Genomic DNA, 22,788 nt, shown 5'->3' on the forward strand with positions numbered 1-22,788 from the left:
GAAAGACAGAGAGACATTCTAAAGACCAAATTCTGAAAGTGTTTTTTTTTTTTTTTTTTCAGTGGCTGTAGCTTATAGCACTATTTAGGGCACACATATCTAGACAGACTTTTTTTTTTACAAAACCTTTCTTATAAACTTGAATTTAGGTGATAAACATTTTACCAGGCATCAGAAATAATATTTTTATATCCAGGCGTTAACTTGCCTGGCCACTGGGGGCAAAGCACTGCACAACACAAAAACTGCTCTTAGAAAGGAGGTGGTGAATGAATAGAGAGTTTAAACTGTGTTAGGCTCACATGGGTGTTGTTCAACATGAATATTCAAGCATACCTCAGAATAAGCCATTGTATTCCCATTTTAAGCAAATTTCACCTGGGATTTTGTTTCAAGGCTGAATTCAAATGAGGCAAATGACTGTACAGCTAGACACACAAGGCAATGTCACTACACAATGCAACTAAATAGTGTGCTACATACAGTAACACATTCAAATAAAAGTTAATTTGAAGTGATGTACACAATGTACAGAAAAAACTTGGTTATTAATTTCAAAGACTAATTATTTTAACACTTGGTCCTTTCATTTGTGGAAACTGTGTGCAAACACAACAGCAAACTCTGGGAAAATGCTGAGAACCGCCTTTAGCAAATTTGGCAAACAAAAGTATCCTGGCACAGCGCGGCACACAAGCAGGCACACAAGCAGGGTGGATACATTACTAGTCCGACAAATACTTTATCAGCATGTATGTATTAGTCTCAAATCAGCTCCTCGCTTTACCTTTAAAACCAGGAGATGGGAGTCCAGGCTCACTTCTCTAAGGAGACTACTGTCTCTAGAAGGGGCAGAGCATGGAAAAAAATATACATTGCCCCAAATATTAAAATACGGCACACCAAGTATGTATCCTGCGGCAGCTGATGTCCATATTTCACTTGAATTTACATCTCAGGAGACAGAAATTCCTGTGCACATATAACAATGTATTCAAAATTATTTTACATGATTCTGTGCAGCTAGCTTAGACTAGATAATCTACAGGACAGTGAAATTTATTGGGCCATATTCAGTAAGCCATACATGTTTACATGCACACAATAAAGCACCGGCTGCATATACAATAGGAAATGCAAAAGTATGACTGCTTAGAGCACCCCGTAATAATACAATTTACACAATAGAAAAAAAACACTATTTCAAATATCCAGAGGAAATGGTGAAGATTAAATATCCCTAAATATTTGATTAGGCTCAGGTAATCCAAATGATTTCACTATTTAAACATGTAATCTGTGCAGAGTAGGTTATCGGTCAGAAGTGTAGAAAAACACAGATGCTTGTCTACATACATAAGTGCAAACGCTACATCCCTCAAATATTATATATACCTATATATATATATAGATATATATATATATATATATATATATATATATATATATATATATATATATATATATATAGAGAGAGAGAGAGAGGTCTCTGTGCGCCTCTGACTTTGCTTTCTTGCTTGGGTTTTTAATAAGAAATGGTTTTTCAACATAGAAAACACAACTCAATTTCGGACCAAACATAACCCACCCACCTTGGTGCAAGTAGATTTCTGTCACATTCACATGTGCAAAAAATCTGACAGGGGGCCTTGCAATTGTGTTCGTAATGTTACTGGCTTTCTTCCTGTGCAAAAATCAGAGGCCTAAATGTGATAAATTTGCACTAACTAATTGCACATGCTAACCACTGCTGTAATGAAATCCTTACTCATCATAAAGCTCATGAATGTTTCATCTTAAATTAAGCCAAATTAAGATCTTGGCAACCAGGGTTGAGTGGGGTGCTTGATTAAGATCAAGCATACACCCACACTGAAGAGCCTCTTATAAAGTCTGTTTAAAATGTGTGAATCAGAGTGCCCGGCCCATTCAGGCTTCTATGTCTGGCTCTCTTTCCTATTCCCAGTGATGTGCTGGTTTTCCCAAGAGGAACGATGCAAAAGAACAGTTTGCCATGCTCAGATGCACATTGAAGGCAGCACACCCTTTTCCTTCAAATCTCAAGGCAAAGGTCTGATAATGACCCAGATGAAACATACATCCTCCAGATTTACTGGGATGCATCATCAGTTATTGAATTCAGGGTCATCAGGTCTTTCAATATCAGACATCCTCACCCATGTAACCCAGCCACGACTGATCAGACCACAGCTTGCATCCCAGAAGCATTTCGCCCATGTACCTGCCTTCTTGATCCAAAGCCACCTAGTGGCTTTCTCTGCATCTTTAGTAGCAGATCTAATGGCCCTCCTTTTTGCTTTTCCAGTGATGCCCAGAAGTGTAAACCCTTTGCAAAGTGCCTGCTAATCTGCGGCAGCCTACCTCTGAAAGCTAAGAGAAAGTTCACCAGCTTCCCCTCCTGCACTCTTGCACAAGTTCATATTACTTGGTGCAGTTCCTCTTGTTGGCCTTGTCCATACACTCTTCCCGGGGCACTGTGAGTTCCAGCATGATTAGTTGCTTGGTGGACTCTGACACAATGATAAACTCCGGCCAAAGCCGTGTTGATGTCATCTGGGCGGAGAACTTCAACTACTTGCCCAGTTCCACTATCAGTTGCCAGTCAGTCGCAGCAGTGAGGCATCCAAGCTTTTATCAAGGTTGTAGGAACACGATAGCCTTCGACTGGTGGTGGCCCTTGCTGGTGCTGATGGCCATGGCTACACTCTCAGCAACTGCATTAGACAATTGGTCATGGTGCTAGTGATAGCAGCCATCTCCAAGGGCTAATGAGGCAGCTGCTAATGAGGTGATCCAAGGATCCTCTTCCAGAACAGTGAGGGCAGGAAGGTGTGTCACTTTGCCCTGGACATGAAGGTTTGCTGGACTTGGTAGGGCAGCCAAAAAGAACCTCATACAATGGAAGTCTGCTTGCCAGATGTTGGACCAGGTGATCTTTCATTGCAGTGCATTTTTCCATCTCATCCATGCACCTTGCTATCCCATTCCTACCATTCTGCAGGCTCGTACCTCTGCCACACCTGCCCACAGTTCCTTCAGAACAAGATGTTGCTGCTCTTTGTCCCAGACATTGTCAACCCTGGTTGCCAGAAAGTAGCTTATGTCTGCATGCTCTGTTGCTACGGACCCTAAAGGTGCCTTCTGCCTCAGCCATGTATCAGCCACCTCCACTTTTAGATCACTGGATTCTCTGTACTGGAGAGCTTCCTGTGTCTATTACACCATGAACTCTTCAGAGAGGCCCCTGATCAGGACCTGCACGATGTTACTGGTGCCATTCAGAACAGAATTAGCCAGCTTCGCAAGCAGCTGGTGATCCTCACCTTCAGGGACTTAACTGTCATTATGGGCAAGGCATACACTAGCAGGGACCACAGGACTACTATGGAGTGCTGGTAAATCCAGGCCCCGAACCTCTCCGGCAGACCAGTTTTTTCCACTTGTTGAACCAGCCCTTGAGTTTTTTTCTGGTTCTCTGGATAGAAGCAGCTCATATCACTCATGTGAATGATTACAAAGTTTGTGCCGTAATTCACTGCCTGCTGTAATTCACCACTCAACTATTTTCTCCTCTGAATTCATAGGATAAATTTAAACATAATGAAATTCTGCTGCAGATTCTCACAGCTTTTCATATTCATCCCCTGTAAAGTTTAAAGCTCAGTGCAGCACAACGAGCACTTGAAAGATGACTGCTTCATGACTGGCTTTGAACACATTTTCATCATTATTTCTCTCACTCTCAATTTTCAACATGCAAACATGTACACGTACACAAAACTTCACACAATGCACAAGACTCTGGCCTGGCTGGAGAGCTAATCAGTGGCTCAGTAAGCCATGGAAAATATCAGCCTTCACACACACACACACACACACACACACAGAGCAAAACAACTGTTTACTCACTGATTCCTGGCTCTTGTCCTTTGCATCATACACTGTTAGCTTGACTAGCGTCTCTGTGCTAGTTGGATACTCTGAAGGGAAGGTCACCCCCGTCAGAAACAGCGGGTCTTTGTTCGCCTGTCAGAGAGAGGGACAACACAGAAAAAGGGTGAGATACTGTTTTTGTGTGTGTGTGTGTGTGTGTGTGTGTGTGTGTGTGTGTGTGTGTGTGTGTGTGCGTGCATGCGCATGTGTGATGGTGTGTACTCTAATGCACATTTGTGTAGCAACACACATGTTCATGAAAAAGCAGGAAGCCACAGGGAGAAAAAAAGAGAGGGAGGCTTGGGTGGGTAAATGAGCCAACAGCTGGGCTCAGTCTGTCCTTCTCCTCCTCTTGGCATTTCTCCCCACTCCCCTCGTCTCCCCTGCTGTACAAAAAAGGAGAAGATAGAGCTCTCCCTGATGGTTCTACCTGGAGCTCTGGCAATAACTACAGTCTCCCAACTGAGACTGCGGGCCAGGAGCAACAAATGTTGACAGGTAAATTGGCACAATGGCAGGTGGCAATGGGATTAAAACAGCCACAACGACCAGTGTTGGGTCTCCAAACATACCAGAGGGCTAATATTCACCCACAACCTCCCTGATATCACAATACTCAGTCATCACCTTTAACTCCTATAACATTTGAACTGCAGGGCTTACTTCTTTATTTCTCTTTCATCACACAGTAAAATTGTCCACCTTAGCAAGGCTGTTACTGGTGTTTACTTGAGATTTAAAATGATCAGTGCTAGAAGAGTGAGGACCTATATGACACTTGTTTCACCTGTTGGGAAGATAATAATTTAGATCATGTCACTTGTTTCAGTGTCATGGTAATATGCTTTTTTCAACAAATGATCTTGAAACACATGATATTTTTATAAATAAGAAACATGTTTTAAGAAATGGTTTATCTGCATGGTAATCAGCTGTTTCCTTATTTCACTTGACATTACCACTTTATTTGTAAATTTGACAGGATTTATTTCAAATTAAGTGTAGTTAGACACATATGTTGTGGCATCCTGGAGGTTTAGCTGACTCAGGTGCACCCCATATATCACATATGGCCTTGGGTCAGTTCCAGCCCAGCATCATTTTTAGATCATAACTCTCACAATCATTCCTATCTTTGAACTAGTCTAATGCGGGCAAAATGCCCCTAAAATTAACTTACAAAAATGACTAATGCTTTTTTGTGAGTGTGCGTATACTTTGTCATCAATTTTAAATTTCAAGAAAATGTATTGCAACAGAAGCTGAGGGGCTTTTCTGGGAGGACTCAAGGATTGTTTAGCCATTTGGTGTTGGCTATTTGAATCAATTCAAAGCACTTTATGTTTACACTGGGGGCTTCCTCTTTCTCTGCTCTGCTCTGATGGGCGTCTCTAGAACGCAACCCCTTGGGACCGTGTGGGGACAGGCTGGGGAGTGGTAATGAGACTGATAGAGACAGATTGGCAGATATGTACAAATGTGTGGTCACACCCTTGAGACGAGGGGAAAAAAACATTAGGAAAAAAAAAAATAAAACAGTAATTTGGTTTATATCATGAAATTAATATTTTTTCATCATATGGCAAAAATAGGCAAAATCACAAGTAAGACATTAAAAGCACTGCATTGTGTTCCACTGTTATGCATAACATCGAACACTAACTGTAAAGCAATAAAAGGACATCATAATATGACATCAATAATTCCTCTAAGAGAAGTTTTTATTATTCTTGAACTTGAAAATAGCAGTTGATAAAATAATCTCAGTTCAAGGTACATTTATTTTCTCTTTTCTCTCTTAAGAAGCTTTCTATCACTTCATATCAGCAGCAGCTCGAAGTTTGAGAGTTTCCATGTTCCAATTTCTAATTTCTGAGCATTTTAATTCCATCCATGATGGCTTGAAAGTTGATGTGGAAACAGTATCGACCATCATAAAGCCCTTTAACAAGACATGTCTGTACAATTTCTTTCCAAACATTATAATCAATGACCGCTCACTGTTTCCCTGGATTAATTTGCATTAACAAGCAACTAACAGATGCTAAATTAGATGCCCACTTACTTGCAGCTCAGGAAAGACTGACACGCCGACAAGTAGAGTACAGACTAGACTACAGTAAGAGGTGTTGGGAGCTAAACCATGAAGCTCCCTATTAGAAGGCACTGTATTTAAAACACACACACTCACGCACACATGCACACACACACACACACACACACACACACACACACACACACACAGAAACATGTATTGAACTGCACACACACAAGAAGGGAACACACAGGTCCACCTCCTCACCGCACCACTAACCCCACTGATCCTTCAGAAATCTTCCATGCGCTGACAGTGGGGGAATAAAACAAGTCTATTGCTTCTTGTTTCAGCCTCTCTATACGGTAATACCAGTCTTGATACCCAGTGCTGTTTTGCCGCCCAGCCATGAAGCTCTGTGGTTTGTGTACACCAACATCCTTAACACACAACCCGATTCAGCACAGCGAATACAGACACGGTGGAACCGATGCGCTGCTTTGAGCCCAGCACAAACCTGGATATTTATCAGTACTGTACACCACAAAAAGACAGACAGAGCCATTATGCTCAAGAATGTGCAGGTACACACACACACACACACACACACACACACACACACACACACACACACACACACACACACACACACACACACACACACACACACAAACATAACCCCTTACACCTCCCTCACTGGCACGCTCAATAGGCCTCATTCAGACTTACCAGCATGCTTGGCAGCCTCAGCTGCGTCTGAATCTTCTTAGTGCTACTGATGGGTTGAGATGAGCTAAAGTGGTAAGCCTGTCTCCATTTACACAGACAAGTAAGCCAGTCTGTCATACAAGTGGTCAACATATGCTAGGGGAGACAGCTGCCCCTCTCTTGTCTTTTTGTCCGTTTGGGCTGCAAACCTCGGTGGAATGGCCAATTTAAACCATTAGAGGGTGTGTGTGTTTGTGTGTGATTGGGTTGGTGGGGAAGTAGGAGTATTCAGGCTCGAGTCTCCTTACACTGGAGGTTTTTCTCCCTCCTTTGACCACTCAATTACACACACACACACACACACACACACTACACTTTTCGGACTTGTTCCAGGCAGGGGGTTCTTCGCTTGACTAGCATGACATCAAAGGCCGTTTTATCCCCTCGCTTTGCATGACGTCAAATCCCCTCGAGTACCGCCACTCCTGGACCCATTGCCCATGTTTTAGGAATGGGATTTTCCTACAGACATATTAGGGTTTGGCAGAAAATGCAGCTCTTTCCATCCCATTTTCTCGTCTCTAGTGTCATGCTAAACACACCGAGAAAGCATGCACATGTAGAAAACAAAGCATTTCCAATTTTAACAAAAAACAAAGGCCATTTCTTTTCACAGAACATTCAACAAGAGATACAAGATACTGTTTTTTGTGGTAGCTTCAAGTACAAACAGTTTGTCGAAGATGTTTCCCATTGCACTTTAAGGAGATTTAGAGGGCTTTAGATTTTCTACTTAAGTTGTCACTGGTCCTTTTCTGTTTTACAAACAGTAGATTAAGATACAGCACCCACATTGAGACATGCTCTTGCTCTGCAGAGATAAAAAAGGATTTGCCTATTGTGGGAATACGGCACTATGTCCCAGCTCCATATTATGTGGTATACCAATACTATTAAGTATACACTTTGTACTATTTGGGGAATTCATAACAGTATCAATGTACTTACCTGCATGAATGGACTGGGTATTTTGATTCAGTAGAAATCTGTTGTATTTTAACCTGCTTTTTGTTGTGATTTTTTAAGCTTCTTTTCTGTTTTTGATTTTTTTTGTTGTTTTTGTTGCGCAAATAAATAACAAACTCACATGACTACTTCAGTGCCAAGCAAATGACCTTTCTCAAGATCTGTTATTTTCTGTTTTGTTTTCTGTGCTCACATAAGGCTGTCGCACCATCGTCTTAATCTATCCTCACCTTTTTCCCAGCAGTAAGTAGCTAATTCATTTCTCCTGTGTGCATTGTGGAAAACTGTCAGCTGAGCTATAAAAACACATTAATCAATTTTACGATTCATACTGGCCTTTTAAAGTACACTTTATGTTGTTAGCTTAGAGTTAGTATACAGAATACAACTGATGCACAGGGTAAAAGACTGTCTTGTCTTTTGGTACAGTAGTTGTTGCTATTTTGAGGTACACTAAGTGGCAGTCATCACTTAAAAACAGATGAGCTTAACACTGTTGTTAACTTTGTTTGGCATAATCTGTTTACAGTTTTTAAATAAATAACATCTGAAGAGAACACTGGTTTCCACTAAAGAGTTGAGAGTCCAGATCTAACATGATTTAATGCTATCATGTTCTCTTTATCTGACCCATGTCTGGTGATTCATGAGACTAGAGAGGGGTACTGTATGTAGCAGCTGGCATGTTCCATCAATTATAAATACAACCCTTATAACATATACCGTGGACTCCAGATAATACACCTATCACATGAGTGGGACTCATGCTTGATCTTCCATGCAGCCAAGACTCCAATCATTGTCCAGCAAAGTCAGCGGCAGCTGTTGAGTGCTGGCATCCCGAGAATGTGACAAACAAGAGAAACGCAAGTGGCAGTTGGGCAGTCTTGAAATTCATATTACAAACACAGTGGGGCTCCCCAGCACACACACTGAGATTCATACATACACAACACGCACACACATATATACAGAGACACACAGAGACACACACACACACACACACACACACACACACACACACACACACACACACACACACACACACACACACACACACACACACACACACACACACACACACATATATACAGAGACACTCAGAGACACACACACATATATACAGTGACACTCAGAGACACACACACACACACACACACACACACACACACACACACACACACACACACACACACACACACACACACACACACACACACACATACAGAGGTCCTCCTGGTTACAGGTGTCCAAACAAACAACCTGTGTTTCTCTTAAAAACTCTAACACTTCATTCAAAGTCAGTTTTTGAGTGACTGAATTTTTCAGCGTTGTGTACATTTTGAGTTAAAAGTAAATTGACATCAATGATCAGTTTGGCTTATCTTAATATTCCCGAAAGTGGCAAATTGTATTGGTATATGTAATAGTAAAGCCGTTTACTTCTATTAGACTATCCTGACTAATGAAATGAATATCATGCACAGAAAACTCCTCAGACTATCTTAAACTGCTCTTTTAAGGTGGCAAACCTCTCTTTTGAAACTTGTAAGACTTGTAAAATCACACATGTGCACGTACCCTGTTTTTGTGTAGTCGAAAGCAGTCCATATCCTCAGATCCTACTCCAAATCCTGAATGCTATTGCCATGAAATCAAAACTCCAGCGGCACTGAGAGTGTCTGCAGAGCTGCCTGAGCCAGCATACAGTATCCTACCACATCCTGTCTTTCCACACACACACACACATTGCTGCTCCCTCGACAGGACTGAGGGGAGAGCAGTTAAAATGCAGTCTTTGAAAAGAGACGGTTATGCTAATTTAGCCTTACTGGATTAGCAAGAAAATAAGAGTGTCTCCTTTTTTATGCGTCAGGAAACTTTGCCCTCATACGAGGGCAGAAAAAAGTCTCTGTGTGTGCGTGTATCAATGTGTGTAAAGGGGGGTGTTCCATAGTGGGACAGGGGGCAGCTGTTGCTGACCAAAAAACACTTGGATGACTGTTGCCTTAGCAACACCAATGTCAAAGCAGTGGTAATAAAAAGAGCATTTAAAGAGGTCAAAGAGCATAAAACACGCACTGTATAGAACTCCTACCCAATTAAACCCATACACACACACTGATTGAGAGCAACACACCAACTCTTAGACACCTGGACCTAACTGTCACAGGAAATAAAAGGTTAACGCTCATTGTCTGTTCCAGTTCGATGAGTCAGATGGTGGAAAAGGGGAAAAAAAGGAAGCCAGACAGAGATTGAGAGAACACAAACCAAGACCCAGTGACCCAGAGACACAGCAAAACAACAAACCTCAAAGGTCGTAGAGAGCCACAGAGGATGGTGCATGTGTGTGTGTTGCCTTACCTCCACTATCTCTGTGCAGGCCTGAGAGACGAGGTGCTGCTTGTGGGGGTCTATGACAGCCACCTGGACCAAAGCATTGGGCTTCCTGTCTCTGCCTGAGGCCACCAGATCACTACATGCTACAGAGGGACAGAGGGAGAGAGGGAGGGGGAGTCGATGAAGGGAAGGAAGGATGGAGAGAACAGGAGACAAGGGGAGATCAGGGCAGAGAAGAAGAGGACAACAATCAAGATGAGAGGAGGAGATAATTCCTTACAATAGAAATATAAGTGACGCAAATCATATGATACAGTGGCACACATGAAGAACATGTCAATAAATGAGAGAGAAAGATGATAAATAAACCTGGGACAAGAAAATAAAAACACTAGGTAGACAATTGTAAAGTATCTCCTGTCGGATAAGGAGTCTCATGCCAGAGCGCTAAAGAGTTGCATCACCACAAAAGGAACAAAGGAGTTCAATCTTTAATTTGCTCTTTCAAACTATGGTCCCTTCTCTTTTTCTGGAAAGATTACAGGCATCAAAACATAATCACAGTTTGGAGAAATAAATAAAATGTATATACATTGAGATATAAATTGTCGCCTCAACAGTTGATTAAAATGGCAGCCAGGCAAGTAGTATTCCCTCTGGCAGTGAGATATCAGTTTTATTAGGGCTTTCATTTCCGACAACAAAAGCAGCTTGTCACTCAACCCTGCTGGGCTCCAAGGACAGGAAGACTTTCTATCCCACAATTCCTTTATAGGAAACCGACACTTCCTGGTTACCAACAGAAACTCCCCCCAACACGATAATACTCTGCTACTACTATGCTGATCCCATCACAACTGAACTGATGCGTCTGTCCATGATAAACACTACTGCGCTATTATATCTGTGTTATCTCTTTGGTAAAATCAAATGTACAGTGCAGGTTTACAGTGGCACTTTTGACTGAGAGTGGCAAGCTTTTTACTGGACCTTTCAAAACATGTTATGTGCAACACTGAGCAGGAAAAATGTCCATTTCTGACGTTACAGTTTGTCACATTGAAGATAAGTGTAAGATGCTGTTCACATCTGTTACACATGAAACGCCTATAAAAGCATCCAGCCTGACACGCAGTAGATGACACCATATGGCTCTGGATTTTATGTATTAATGAACATTTGTATACACTTGAGTACAGTGATGACAAATTTGTGTTCAGCAACCTTCTTGGATCCGGTCCAAGAGCTGCATTTTATCTACGCAGCAGAATTCTGGCTTGTAAACAGCAATTGATCTGCTCGTGATGCCTGATCAGTTTCACACATTACTCTGCAATAAAGTCTGGATAATATCACTCAGTGGGTGAAATTCTATCAAAAAAACAAGGGCCTTTGCAAGGGCAAAGGATTTTTCTTTGTGTGCAGTTCCATCTTCACAGGCTTGATTTTAATGTTTAAGCAACTGAACAGCAACTGCAGATGAAAGGGGTTTTTGTGGGAGGCATTTTAAAAGGGAGTGAAGAGCAAGAATAAAATTGACGAAAGGAATGAAGGGTTCAGTAACAGGGCATTAAACACTCTGATGTACAATATGCAGACCTTCGTTTTTCGTTTCGAGTTTAGAGGTGATTTATCTGACTCTCTCTAGTGTGTTAGGTGAGGATATTATGAGGAATATAAATATAAATAATGTGGTTACATCCATGTCTGTCCAGATCAGTATTTGTAGTAAAAACTTTAAAGGAATTTAATAAAATTACCACAGTTTCAAGGTGGGCACCCAAGATTGGTGTCACCAATTAAGTATCCCACCAAATGTAAACTATGGTCACAATCTCCACATCTATTCCTGAGTTACGGTTTTGGATATGCAATGTCATCATTTTATCAATTTAAGAAAACTGTGTTAAACTTTGGCATAATTAGTGTATGAGTTTCTGAGTTATGGCCAAAAAGTGACACAGTGACCTAGACGTTTGAACACAAAATTTGAATCAGTTCATCTTTGAGACCAAGTGGTTGTTTGTGCCAGATGTAATGAAATTCCCTGCAAGTGTTCCTGAAATATCACGTTCACGAGAATGGGACAGATATGAGGTCACAGTAACCTTTGACCTTTGATCATAAAAATCTAATCATGTCATTCTTGAGTCCAAGTGGATGCTTGCGCCAAATTTCAAGAAATTCCTACAAGACGTTCCTGAGATATTGCGTTCATGAGAATTGGGATGGACGGACATACAGATGGATGTACAACCTGAAAACATAATGCTCTCCAGCCAAGGCTGTTGCTGGCAATGAGACATAAAAACAACACAGTTCATTATCCAATGTGCAGCCTTTAGAAGTTGTTTTTGGAAATTGTACCTTCATGGCAAGATCAATAGAGATACATACAAGTGTAACAGTACAGTATATTACAGTATGTACACACTCCTCTTCAGCTATTGTACATCTATGATCACTTTCCAAAAGCGCCGGAAGGCTGATGTTACTGTCAAAGTGACTGACTGACTTTTCTAAAGAACAGCAATACATACAAAGTCAGGATGTAATGAGCATTTTTCACACACGGGAAAGCAGCCGACTGTAAGAATGCATCTTCAACAGGCAAACATTTGAAGCTTGTTTGGCAATCTGTGATATGACTAATTATTTTCAACTCATCATGTGTGAAACTGAACACACTTAAATATTAAATAGAGCAGACATATTTGGTTTAAGGAAGAATAACACAGTGTAAAATTTGAAATATCCAAAATGGTTTAATTAAAGGGAGGGTTTGTAGAGTCATTTGGAAAATATATTTACAACTGTGTGAACTGTCACTCTGTTGTTGTTCACAGAGGACAACTACAGTGAAATAAAATCATATTACAGTCAATTCAGACAATGTTAAGAAATATTGACAGCTTTAGTCAGTTGTTTTCATTTCTGTTTCTGAGTTGTGATCATCAGTTCTGTCAGAATCACAATATCCTCCATCAACAGCAGTTTTTATAACAAGTTACATTAAGAGTTACCAAGATAAACATACAGTTAACTAATTGGTAAAGTAAATTTAGTAAAGCTAGCCAAAGATTAAAAAGACTACATACTATCTTAGACTTGTATTTTTTGCTTTGATACTGTCTTGTCTCAACAGTATGAGGTGTCCCAATATCACACAATAACTGAATCTACTATGTTAAGAAAAGCATAATCACTTCTGTTATTTTTGTTGTAGCAGTCTCTGCATACGATTATGCCTCTCTAAAAGTCACGTAGTTCGTTAACTGTAACTTAACAGTACAGCCATCTACCTGTTCTTTTCACCCTAAATAGGCACATGCTATCAAACAGTAGCAGTCATAACCAACACTATTCTTCCAAATTGTTTCCATGCAAAAACTGGAGAAATAGGAGCAGGTCAGTTTCAGTACATAAGAAACGGGTATGGTTCCCCTGCTCTGAAATTCAGTCTGGTCCTCTGGCTTTACTAAAAGCAGTGTCTGTATTCTCCAGGACAAAGTCAGGAAAAAGAGGATGACCTCTATAGTTAAAAAAACAGCAAAAATAATCACCTCATGTATTTTATATTCATTTATTCATAATCAATATCCTGACGAATCTGCTGACACATTATGGCATAAAGCCTTGGTTGTACAGTTATTGTTTGTTGGGACTATGTACGTCTTTTGTGTGCGTAATTTTCTCCATATATTGTTTTACTGAACTTTCGAGCTTTAGTGGCTGACTTATGTTGCATATTCTCAATATTATGCTTACATCATTCAGTTTATACTGTAAATTAAACATTTACCTACATGCCTTGAGCTAAAAATGTAAATTACAGCTGATTACAACTTGAACATGTTTATAAATTGACTGGTTGTTAAATCGTGTGCTTGTCTGGGTATACCAAGATCTCAAGATGTTGTGCATTTGTTGCATGTTACCCTCTACCATCTCTAACCATTGTCACCTAACCATCTATTTCTTGTATTTTGCAAAAACGGGGAAAAAATGACAGACATGCTGTATGTCTTACTAAAAGAGAAATATTTTTTAGCAGCAGTGAGTGGTTATACCCAAAACATCCCATACCCATCATTCATATACATTATAAAAACTGTATTTTTCAAAACAGGCAAGAGCTAAACATGAAGCCTAAAAAGACTGCGTGGTGATAAAAACTCCCAACTGTTACATTCAAACCATGTGACATTAGCTCTGAAATAGACCCTTGATTGCATTAGAGTAAATCTCATTTGCTAATTCTTCCAATTCTCCAGGGAGCATCTTGTTATGAGACTCACTTAAGAGTATTCAATGTACAACATTTCATTTTGTGATATTAAATTGAAAAATGCTTTATCTGAGCCAGTAACAACTCAGTCGCTACATTGTTGTGCTGACACACTTTGTCTGAGCGTTGGTAAAAGAGTCAGTGGCACAGCAGGGGAGCGTAGAGTGAATCATGAAGAGTTAATAACTTGATCTCAATGGAACGTCAGTGCATGGAGCCATTACAAGACAAACCAGAGGTTATATATTAAAGATGAACTGTTTTGCTACATGATATAAAAGACATGGAGTATGCTGAAATGAAGAAAACAATTTGTTAACCAAACTGTAGTTTTTGTTAATGTGGATTTACATATTTAATTGATTAATGCACTACATGAACAGTTTTCAAAGCACAAATAAAAAAATACTTAATCTTGCATCATTCATAGATCATCAAAAATTAAAATTAAATCAGTAGTTCAGAAACAAGACTGAAAACCCTTTGATAGATTTAATAGTAGCCATCTAAGCAGATATGAATTTAAATTGGATGCCAAGGCTATAATAGAACTTGACTGTACCTCAGAAATGAAATAAAGAGGTATTCATGTATACCTGAATGTAAGGCATTCAGTTTTATTGCTTGTTTAACAACTAAGTGAGATTGGTGGCAATAAACATACTGATGACCGACGGATTTAATGAAAGACCAGATGATTCTCCGTGTCCTGTGTGTGCCTGCTCACGTGTTTGATTGTGGTTGTCCGCCTCATTGAGCAATGAGACAACAGTGCCCTTTGCAAGCCGTGCGTAAAACTGGGCAGTCACATGGTTGTATTAATCTTGTGTGATGCATTTACTCACATGACAGGTTTTACTCTCTTTATGCTCAGCCAAAATGTACAATTTCTATGCTCACACTGTAAAGATCTATCAACTTTTCACGATGTGGGTGCTCACACTGAATGTGAATATGGAACCCCCAAAACAATTCTTATTATGTTTTATTCACAGAGGACAGCACATCCTGTAAAATGATGAAAGAAAAAGGAGAAAGGTGCCGCTACTGTGTGCAGTTCTAGAAAAGTAGAATATGGACCTGCAAGTAGCTGTGGACATTCTGCTCCAGTTCAATCTTATTTTCCATGGCAGCACAGTCTAAATCAAAACTAACACTTCTGGCGATTAATCATCATGACTCCCATAAAGAACAGACACTTTGGAAATGTATTATTAGTTATTAGTTATTAAATTAAGCCAGGTGCTAATAATGCAGGGTTAATACATACAGTGTTTGCCAAGCTTGATAGTAGAAGAAAGCAGAAAAGTGCAAAAACATGGAAGATAGTAACATTCAGCCCCTCATATTCTCTTAGGAGCTGCGGCTGGGAAAAGGCAACAAGACAGGGTTGTACTGTAGAATATCTTGCAGTGCAGCAAAGCTCATGCATGTATTATCTCTTAGGGGCTATTCTGATCCCACATTCCCTTTCTCTTCTCCAGACCCCGGTGCCAGGTCTTTTGGACAAACATTAAAGGGCGTCTCACATTTGCTTTTGCAGGGCAAAAGCTGAGGCAGAGGAGTTTTCATTCAGGCAAAAACATTACTTTATAAGTCATGCAAAAATATGTTCATATGCACTCATATATGCATGCAAACAGGATTTGTGTGTCTCTGGTTGGGGTGTTGTGCCAATACTTTAGGTGCAAAAGGTCTTTGCACATTTGCATGAACATACCTAACATACAATGCACAAGCTCACTTTGTATGCAATGACACACGCGTATGCACGTAATTGCCAGAGGCCACTAAGGTTGCCACAGAGCTCCATCTTTTTTTTCTTTCAGGCTGTTACATCATATCATCATCTCTCCATTTTGTGGCTCTCTATTTGTAAATTACATTGGCTCTCTTTTGTTGAAATGATTCTAGCATTATTTTCTTTTCTTTTTACTTCTTTTGTTGTTGTTTCGCAGCACTCACATACACACAAAATCCAAGATGGGATACTGCGGATAACTTACTGACTGTTCCCCTCAGTCACCTCAAGGGACATATATTTGACTGGTCAGAGGGATCTTCTCTAACCTGCTGCACAGTTAACCACAGCCAATCTGGTGATTGAAACGGGACTGGGTACCCAACCATGCATCACCAGACTGGCTCTCTTACAGGGATATGACACTTCAACTGACCCACTAAGGTCAGAGCTATTATGATGCTGGATGGGGGTGGCAGGAAAGGGAAATAGCAAGGGCAACAGAGGGAAAGGACAGGGGCATCCCTTAGAGAGACATTTAGAGTTTGAGGAAGGAAGCCTGGGTGAGAGGGAAGATAATGATGGTGTGACAAAGATAGAGGAAAGAAGAGCATGGCCTATGAAAGTGAGATATATTAAAATAATAGATTGAAAAGCAGAAAAAAAGTGACCAAAATACAGCTGATGTGAAGACTGACTTTTAGTCATTAATTACTGAATTACCTGTCTTTACTTAGTTGAATATGTATTCAACAATAACATGACTTGCAATTTTTGTCAAGTGACTCAACTTCCAAAGTACACTGAGAATTGTTCCTAAATTACCATAACAATTGAGCAATTGGAGTAATAATGTTTGCCCTTCCTTGGAGGCTTCAATTACGATGCTGTATTTATTTTGTGTGATTGAAATATGCCGAGCTCTTTCAAGATGAATTTGCTGGAAATGAGTTTTAATGCACTGGGCCTCTGTGACCCCACAATGAATCTAAATTCCATTTAATCGAGATGAGAGCCCTGGGAGTTGCCACAGGAGACGAATATATGCTCATCTCCAGAAGAAGCTTATTCATCATGATAATTATTTCAACACTTCAATTAATTTGACAACATTATTTGCATGTGCCGCCATTTTGTACACCTGTTTGCAGTGAGTCTGGGGAAAACAGAGGGAAAATAAGAGCTGTCTTGTTGTGATAAATACGTATGTCCTTCCCCTGCTGCTACCGAGTGCTACTGACATACCGACAAGACTTTAATATAATGCCCATAATTTTCCTTCTCATATGTGAGCCTCAAGCTTGAAATGAATAGTATACAATTTAAAAGTACATTTGTCAAACTGCCATTCACAGCAAAGTTACACCTGCTACTTCTGGATATCTATGCAAAAATGTTTGAATAATGTTTTTTTTTCTTTCTTGTAACACTCAAAAACGGAATTTTTCATTACTGTAAAGGACCAAGAACATTACTTGAAATAGAACAAAAGACTTCTGCTAGAGTCTTTATAGAAATAAAAAGTCAGTTTCTGCTTTTATACTTATCACGATACAGAACCGACCTGATTCAACATGTCACAGCCATTAAAAGACTTTGAACTTTACTGAGGAATGAGAGACAGTGGTATAAGTTCTTTTAAATCACAGCAGGGTACTTACAGTAAAAGTGTTTGCCTGTGCAGGTGTGTGTGTATATAACTGCATGTACACTGTGAACATGCTAGTATAAAAAACGATTTGCTGTTATTTGACTTTTAGAAGCAATATAGAAGTTATTTAAGATATTTCAGAAGCTGATCATCTCTCACATTTACAATATCAAAGCTGCATCTAATAGTATTAAAATAATGAGGTTGCAAAGGGCTACCTCCCTCCATTAAAAAATCAACCTGTGCTCCCCTGAAAACAATATCAGTTTTTGGGGTGGAGAGGTGGTCATAACAAGGTAAATAATTAATTTAATTAACAGCAATATTTCTTGTGGTTAATATAAGAGATATAAATTGAATCAAGGTCCTGTTGACTATCTTCAGGAAGGTACAGATGTCACTGCTTTAAATTGGTTGGTATTTTAAAAGACAGAAACGTGCTCACCATTGAAATTTCTCCTTTGAGATTGTTTGTTTCACATTTCACTTTTCACGTTTTGAGTAGAGAACCTTTTTAACGATAGATTTTGTGACACAGTGTAAAAAACTGAAGTACAGATCTCCACACATGAATATCCTCATTATTTTTGGTTCAAAAGATAAGTCCAGTGCTGTAATGCTAGTAAAACCCAGCAAGGTCTGAACCCGGTGAAGAGATTACCTCTGTGTTCTGCAGAATCTGTGCAAAGGCAAGGAGCATCTTTTCTCACTCTGTCTGTATGTGGTCAGAGTTAGTATTTTATCACAGGTCATATTTGTTAAAATCATTTTTGAATTACTGTGTGACAATTTATTGTGTTGCGCTGTTTAATCTGTTTGCCTGTCTCATTAGATTTGAATTAATATAAGATGTAATCATCCTGTGAGGGGGTGAGCTGACCACAACAAGGTACGTGGACAATTGCTTTACTGCATGCATTTGTTTAAGTGTGTGTTCATCATTGCCATCTAGGGGAGCTTTTTTCCCCTAAACACCATGTATTTCTATAATTATATAATTTAAGTTAATCGTGAAGGTGGGGAACCACTTCTAACCAAACAAACACACGTACATAGACACATGCAAATTATAAATCAACAATTACTCATTATAGTGGGTATACATTTTACACCACTGTGGAATGTGCAGCAGCTGCAGCTCATTCAGAAACACTTTTTATTAACAGAGATTTTAAAAAAGGAAAGACATCAGGCCTCTCCTCAAATTACTGCAATGGCTTCCAGCACGCACTAGAATAGACTTTAAGGTTCTCTTGATTATCTATAAAGCGCTGAATGGCCTTGCTCCACAAGGTGTTACACATGTTTAAAAGCAATGAGACACTCATACCTTTCTGGTCATCTGGCACTTGTCTTCTTCTAGAACTGAGGGTTAGTTTTTGTGATCCTTGTTGCAGAATAACCTCTCTGAAGACTTGAGATATGCTCTGACTGTCCGTTTAAAAGCAGCTTCAAAATATTTATTTGTTTCCTTTAAATGATTAGTTTTGAATCTTAGCCAATGTATAGATAGCATGGGTTTTCAGATTCAGGCTCAGATTCTTTCCTGCCTGCTTGCTGTGACAGAGCTTTTTTTTAATTTAAATTTGCAAATGTAACTGACTCATTGTGTACAAAAGGAACTGAATTAAGTTTGGCTTGCCTGGCTTTAGATCTACCACCAGGAGTAAGCTGCCTAGCTAGCAGCTGCTGAACCTGCAAAGCGCCTACAGACGTCATGTAATCAACTATCGGTTACTACTGTATTGTTATTATCATTAATGAGTTTAATACAAGAAAACAAGAATCTAACACATTTAAAAATGCCACATCTTTTAAACTCTGCAATTCAAGATGTTCTGTATTCTTTTGATCAAGTTTTATAAAAGTTAGAAATAAAATATGCACATATCTTTTAGAAACCATATAAATTAAACCGTTTGACAGATACAAGAAAGGTTCAACAGATAACCTGTACATTGAGCACACATGCAACCCGGGCAATTAAAGAGGGAAATGGTATTTCTAGGTGTCAGCTGTCAGTTGGATTCTCCACCATGACAGAGAATTTACATTCAAATAGTTTTTCTACCCAAGTGCAGACCCTCATCCTACAGAATTATCCGAGTGTAAATTCAAACAGAATTAAGATTTAGAAACCAAAGTAAGCATTACAAGGGCTTCGTTTGATTAATTTTGCATAATATATTGGTACACTCTTATCTGCTGTATGTAAATGTGATTGTGTGTATGTTTTCAGAATAATGGCAAATAATACATTTGTGCTTTTCAGTGCACTCAAAGACATTTTACATAAGTTAAACTGATCATAAAAAAACTAGAAAAATAACACTGAATAAGGTAACAGCTGTAAAAATATCAATATCTACAATACACAAACTGTGATCATGTTTTTATGGCTCACTGTAATTTAAGTCTATGCAGGGAATGTCAGGAATATTAAAATCATGTGGTATCAACATGCTGTTGTTGCTGCTTAATCACACTCTAAGCATTAAAAATGACTTGTCATGATCAGAGGGCAAACAGAGGCCATGAAGTTATCAGGTGACTCTGTGTAGGATATCTGTAATCACCCTTCTACTGTAAGTAGCACTGTGATAAATGAAATTGAGTACAGATTTTCCAGGGATGGGCTACAGTTTCTGTCACTCCCCCATTTACAGTGAGAGGAACAGCAGGAGACCTTTGTTGTAGTTACCCTCAAAAGATAGAAACAAGGAGCCAGGATGCAAATCTTTGATACCATCAATCTTGGCTGTCAAAGACTACAGTAATAATATTTCAGTTTGCATTTTTGCTTCAGGAAACTTGACCTGCGCCACAATGAAATGTCTAGAAATAGAATTCCAACATCTCCATCACATAAAAAATGAATGAGGCCATCTCGACGAAAAGTTCAAAAGACCCTCTCATCAGTCTTTCTAATGTTTTCTCTGTGCCTCGTTTCTGTTGTCCCTTCTAACCATCCTTGTGGCTTGAGGTACTTGTGTTTGTCAGAATTGAGGACAGATTAGGGATGTCTGAAGATACACAGCTAATTCTGACTGACGTCTGCATTAGTTTAACTGTCAGGGTGTGAGTGTTTGTTGATGTGCGTTCAACAACAGTCACACTATTTTAGCCAAGAGGGCCGATGGGCCATAAACATTTGTAGTGTATCTCGGCCATGGAAGGGAAGAGAGATTTGACATTACTGAATGTGTGCAACCATGCACGCGTCTTTTTGTCTAATGTCTTTAAAAGAAAGTGAGCAAAAGAAAGTGTTGGATGTCTTCACTTTTAGTACTTCCCTGCAAAATATAATGAGGCTTGATTCACAGAGCAAACGTGGGACTTACCAAGGCTGAACTCCACCCGAGGCAGCTTGGGTGTTAGAAAAACACCTGAAAGACAGAGACAGAAAGATGGAAGGACATTGAGTATAAAAGCAAAAGGAGAGGGGGAGGAAAGCATGAGGAACATATGAACATCGTGGAAGAAGCAGGACAAATGTAACATAATCTTAACTATCGCAAGCACTGAGATGTAAGAAAGTATACTATATTTAAATAATCAAGTCTAAGAATCTACAGCCATGCTAGCAGTGTGTTTCAACGTCATGGTGTTGCTTGAAAGGTCATCACAGTTATTAGGATTCGTTATCTGGGAAGCAAGAAGAACTGTATCAAATTTCCTGCCAAGTCATCCAGTCGATGTTGAGATATTTCACTGAATAATAACCTTGACCTGGTGGTGGCGTTAGATAAAAAGTCAAAGGGATTCATTTTCTGGACAACATGAATGCCTGTTCAAAATTCCATGGCAATCTTTCTGACGGTTGTTAAGATATTTCAGTCTAAACCAATATGGTGGACCGACCGACTGATATTGCCATCCCAGAGCGAGGCTGCTAGCATGGCTAATAAAAAGGAATAATCACACACAGTAGAATATAGACAGAATATAAACTAGATTGAAATCTGAAATTCATTTTCATCAAAGTGGTGCCACTGTTAAGACAGAAACTATTTTAAGCAGAAAAGAAAAATGTCATTAGAGATTGCTAGGAGCAGGAAAGGCTCCCAAAATGCCACAATGATTGGTGTAACTGTTCATTTTAGATTATGCAAACACGCTGCAATCTCTGTGAGTGTCAGAACAAGAGTTTCTGGGTATCCATTGTCCTTGAGGGCTTACGCCATAATGATGAGTAGAGGACTGACTGCTTGTATCATCTGTCACTAGCCCAGTCTCTCATTCATCACTTTCACAGTCTAACACGCAACCATTCAAACACCAAACAGACGAAACACCTGCATGGTGGCGCAACATGTAGAGGGGCCCTAAACCACTAAATGCTGTTTCTTCTTCCTGGAGTGCTTGGACACAATTGGCCTCTCTCAGGCTCATCAACTCCACTAATGGGCCATGGATACTCGATGCTTACTGATGTGTGGGCACCACATGACTTTAGGTAATAGTCATTTTATATAATGAGTTCTTTCATAGAGACTAAAAATGATTTACTTATGTGTTATAATTACATCAGTCACTGAACTTTCTAGACAGTTTTTATGTAAAGTCAGATCAGGTTTATTTGTAAGTCATATATCACAAAGTGTGTCTTCAAGGACAAAGAGAATAGAGACATATTTAGATCTGACTAATCAACAATCACATGGCAAAAGTATGCAATATTAAGGTAAAGTGCATAACAAAATGTGCATAACAGATCAAGCTTACTCATTCTATTTGTTCTAAGCTACCACCAACAACCACTGACCTCTGTAAAGTGCAGGAACACCTGCCAGGAAAACACTTTCAGAGCAAATATTGAGGGAACCTTGGGTGGGGCAAATCAAACAGTCAACTCCACTGTCAGTTGTTTCCTGGGATTTTACATTGACAAACACTGTAACTTTTTGTCCTCAAAGAAAAATAGAAGCTTCCTACTACTGGTGAGCAAATAGGTAAGACACAAGATGCAGTATATACTTATCAGTGATAAATTCCTGTGGTGTAATGTCACCACATTCAGAAGCGTAGTCTCCTATAACTGT

At 39.5% G+C, this 22,788-nt stretch overlaps 1 protein-coding gene across 1 annotated transcript in view; it reads right to left on the reverse strand.

Moving 5' to 3' along the window:
• Positions 1–22,788, reverse strand: part of inpp4b (inositol polyphosphate-4-phosphatase type II B) — a 145,327-nt gene that overhangs the window by 117,517 nt on the left and 5,022 nt on the right. Inside the window, exons 2-4 of the mRNA XM_062432293.1 lie at positions 21,088–21,132; positions 10,091–10,209; positions 3,931–4,047 (exon numbers count right to left, since the gene is read on the reverse strand). Coding sequence (XP_062288277.1) covers positions 3,931–4,047; positions 10,091–10,209; positions 21,088–21,132 — 281 coding nt within the window. The remainder of the gene's footprint in view (positions 1–3,930; positions 4,048–10,090; positions 10,210–21,087; positions 21,133–22,788) is intronic.

The sequence above is a fragment of the Scomber scombrus genome, chromosome 2 (assembly GCF_963691925.1).
Source record: "Scomber scombrus chromosome 2, fScoSco1.1, whole genome shotgun sequence".
NCBI lineage: Eukaryota > Metazoa > Chordata > Actinopteri > Scombriformes > Scombridae > Scomber > Scomber scombrus.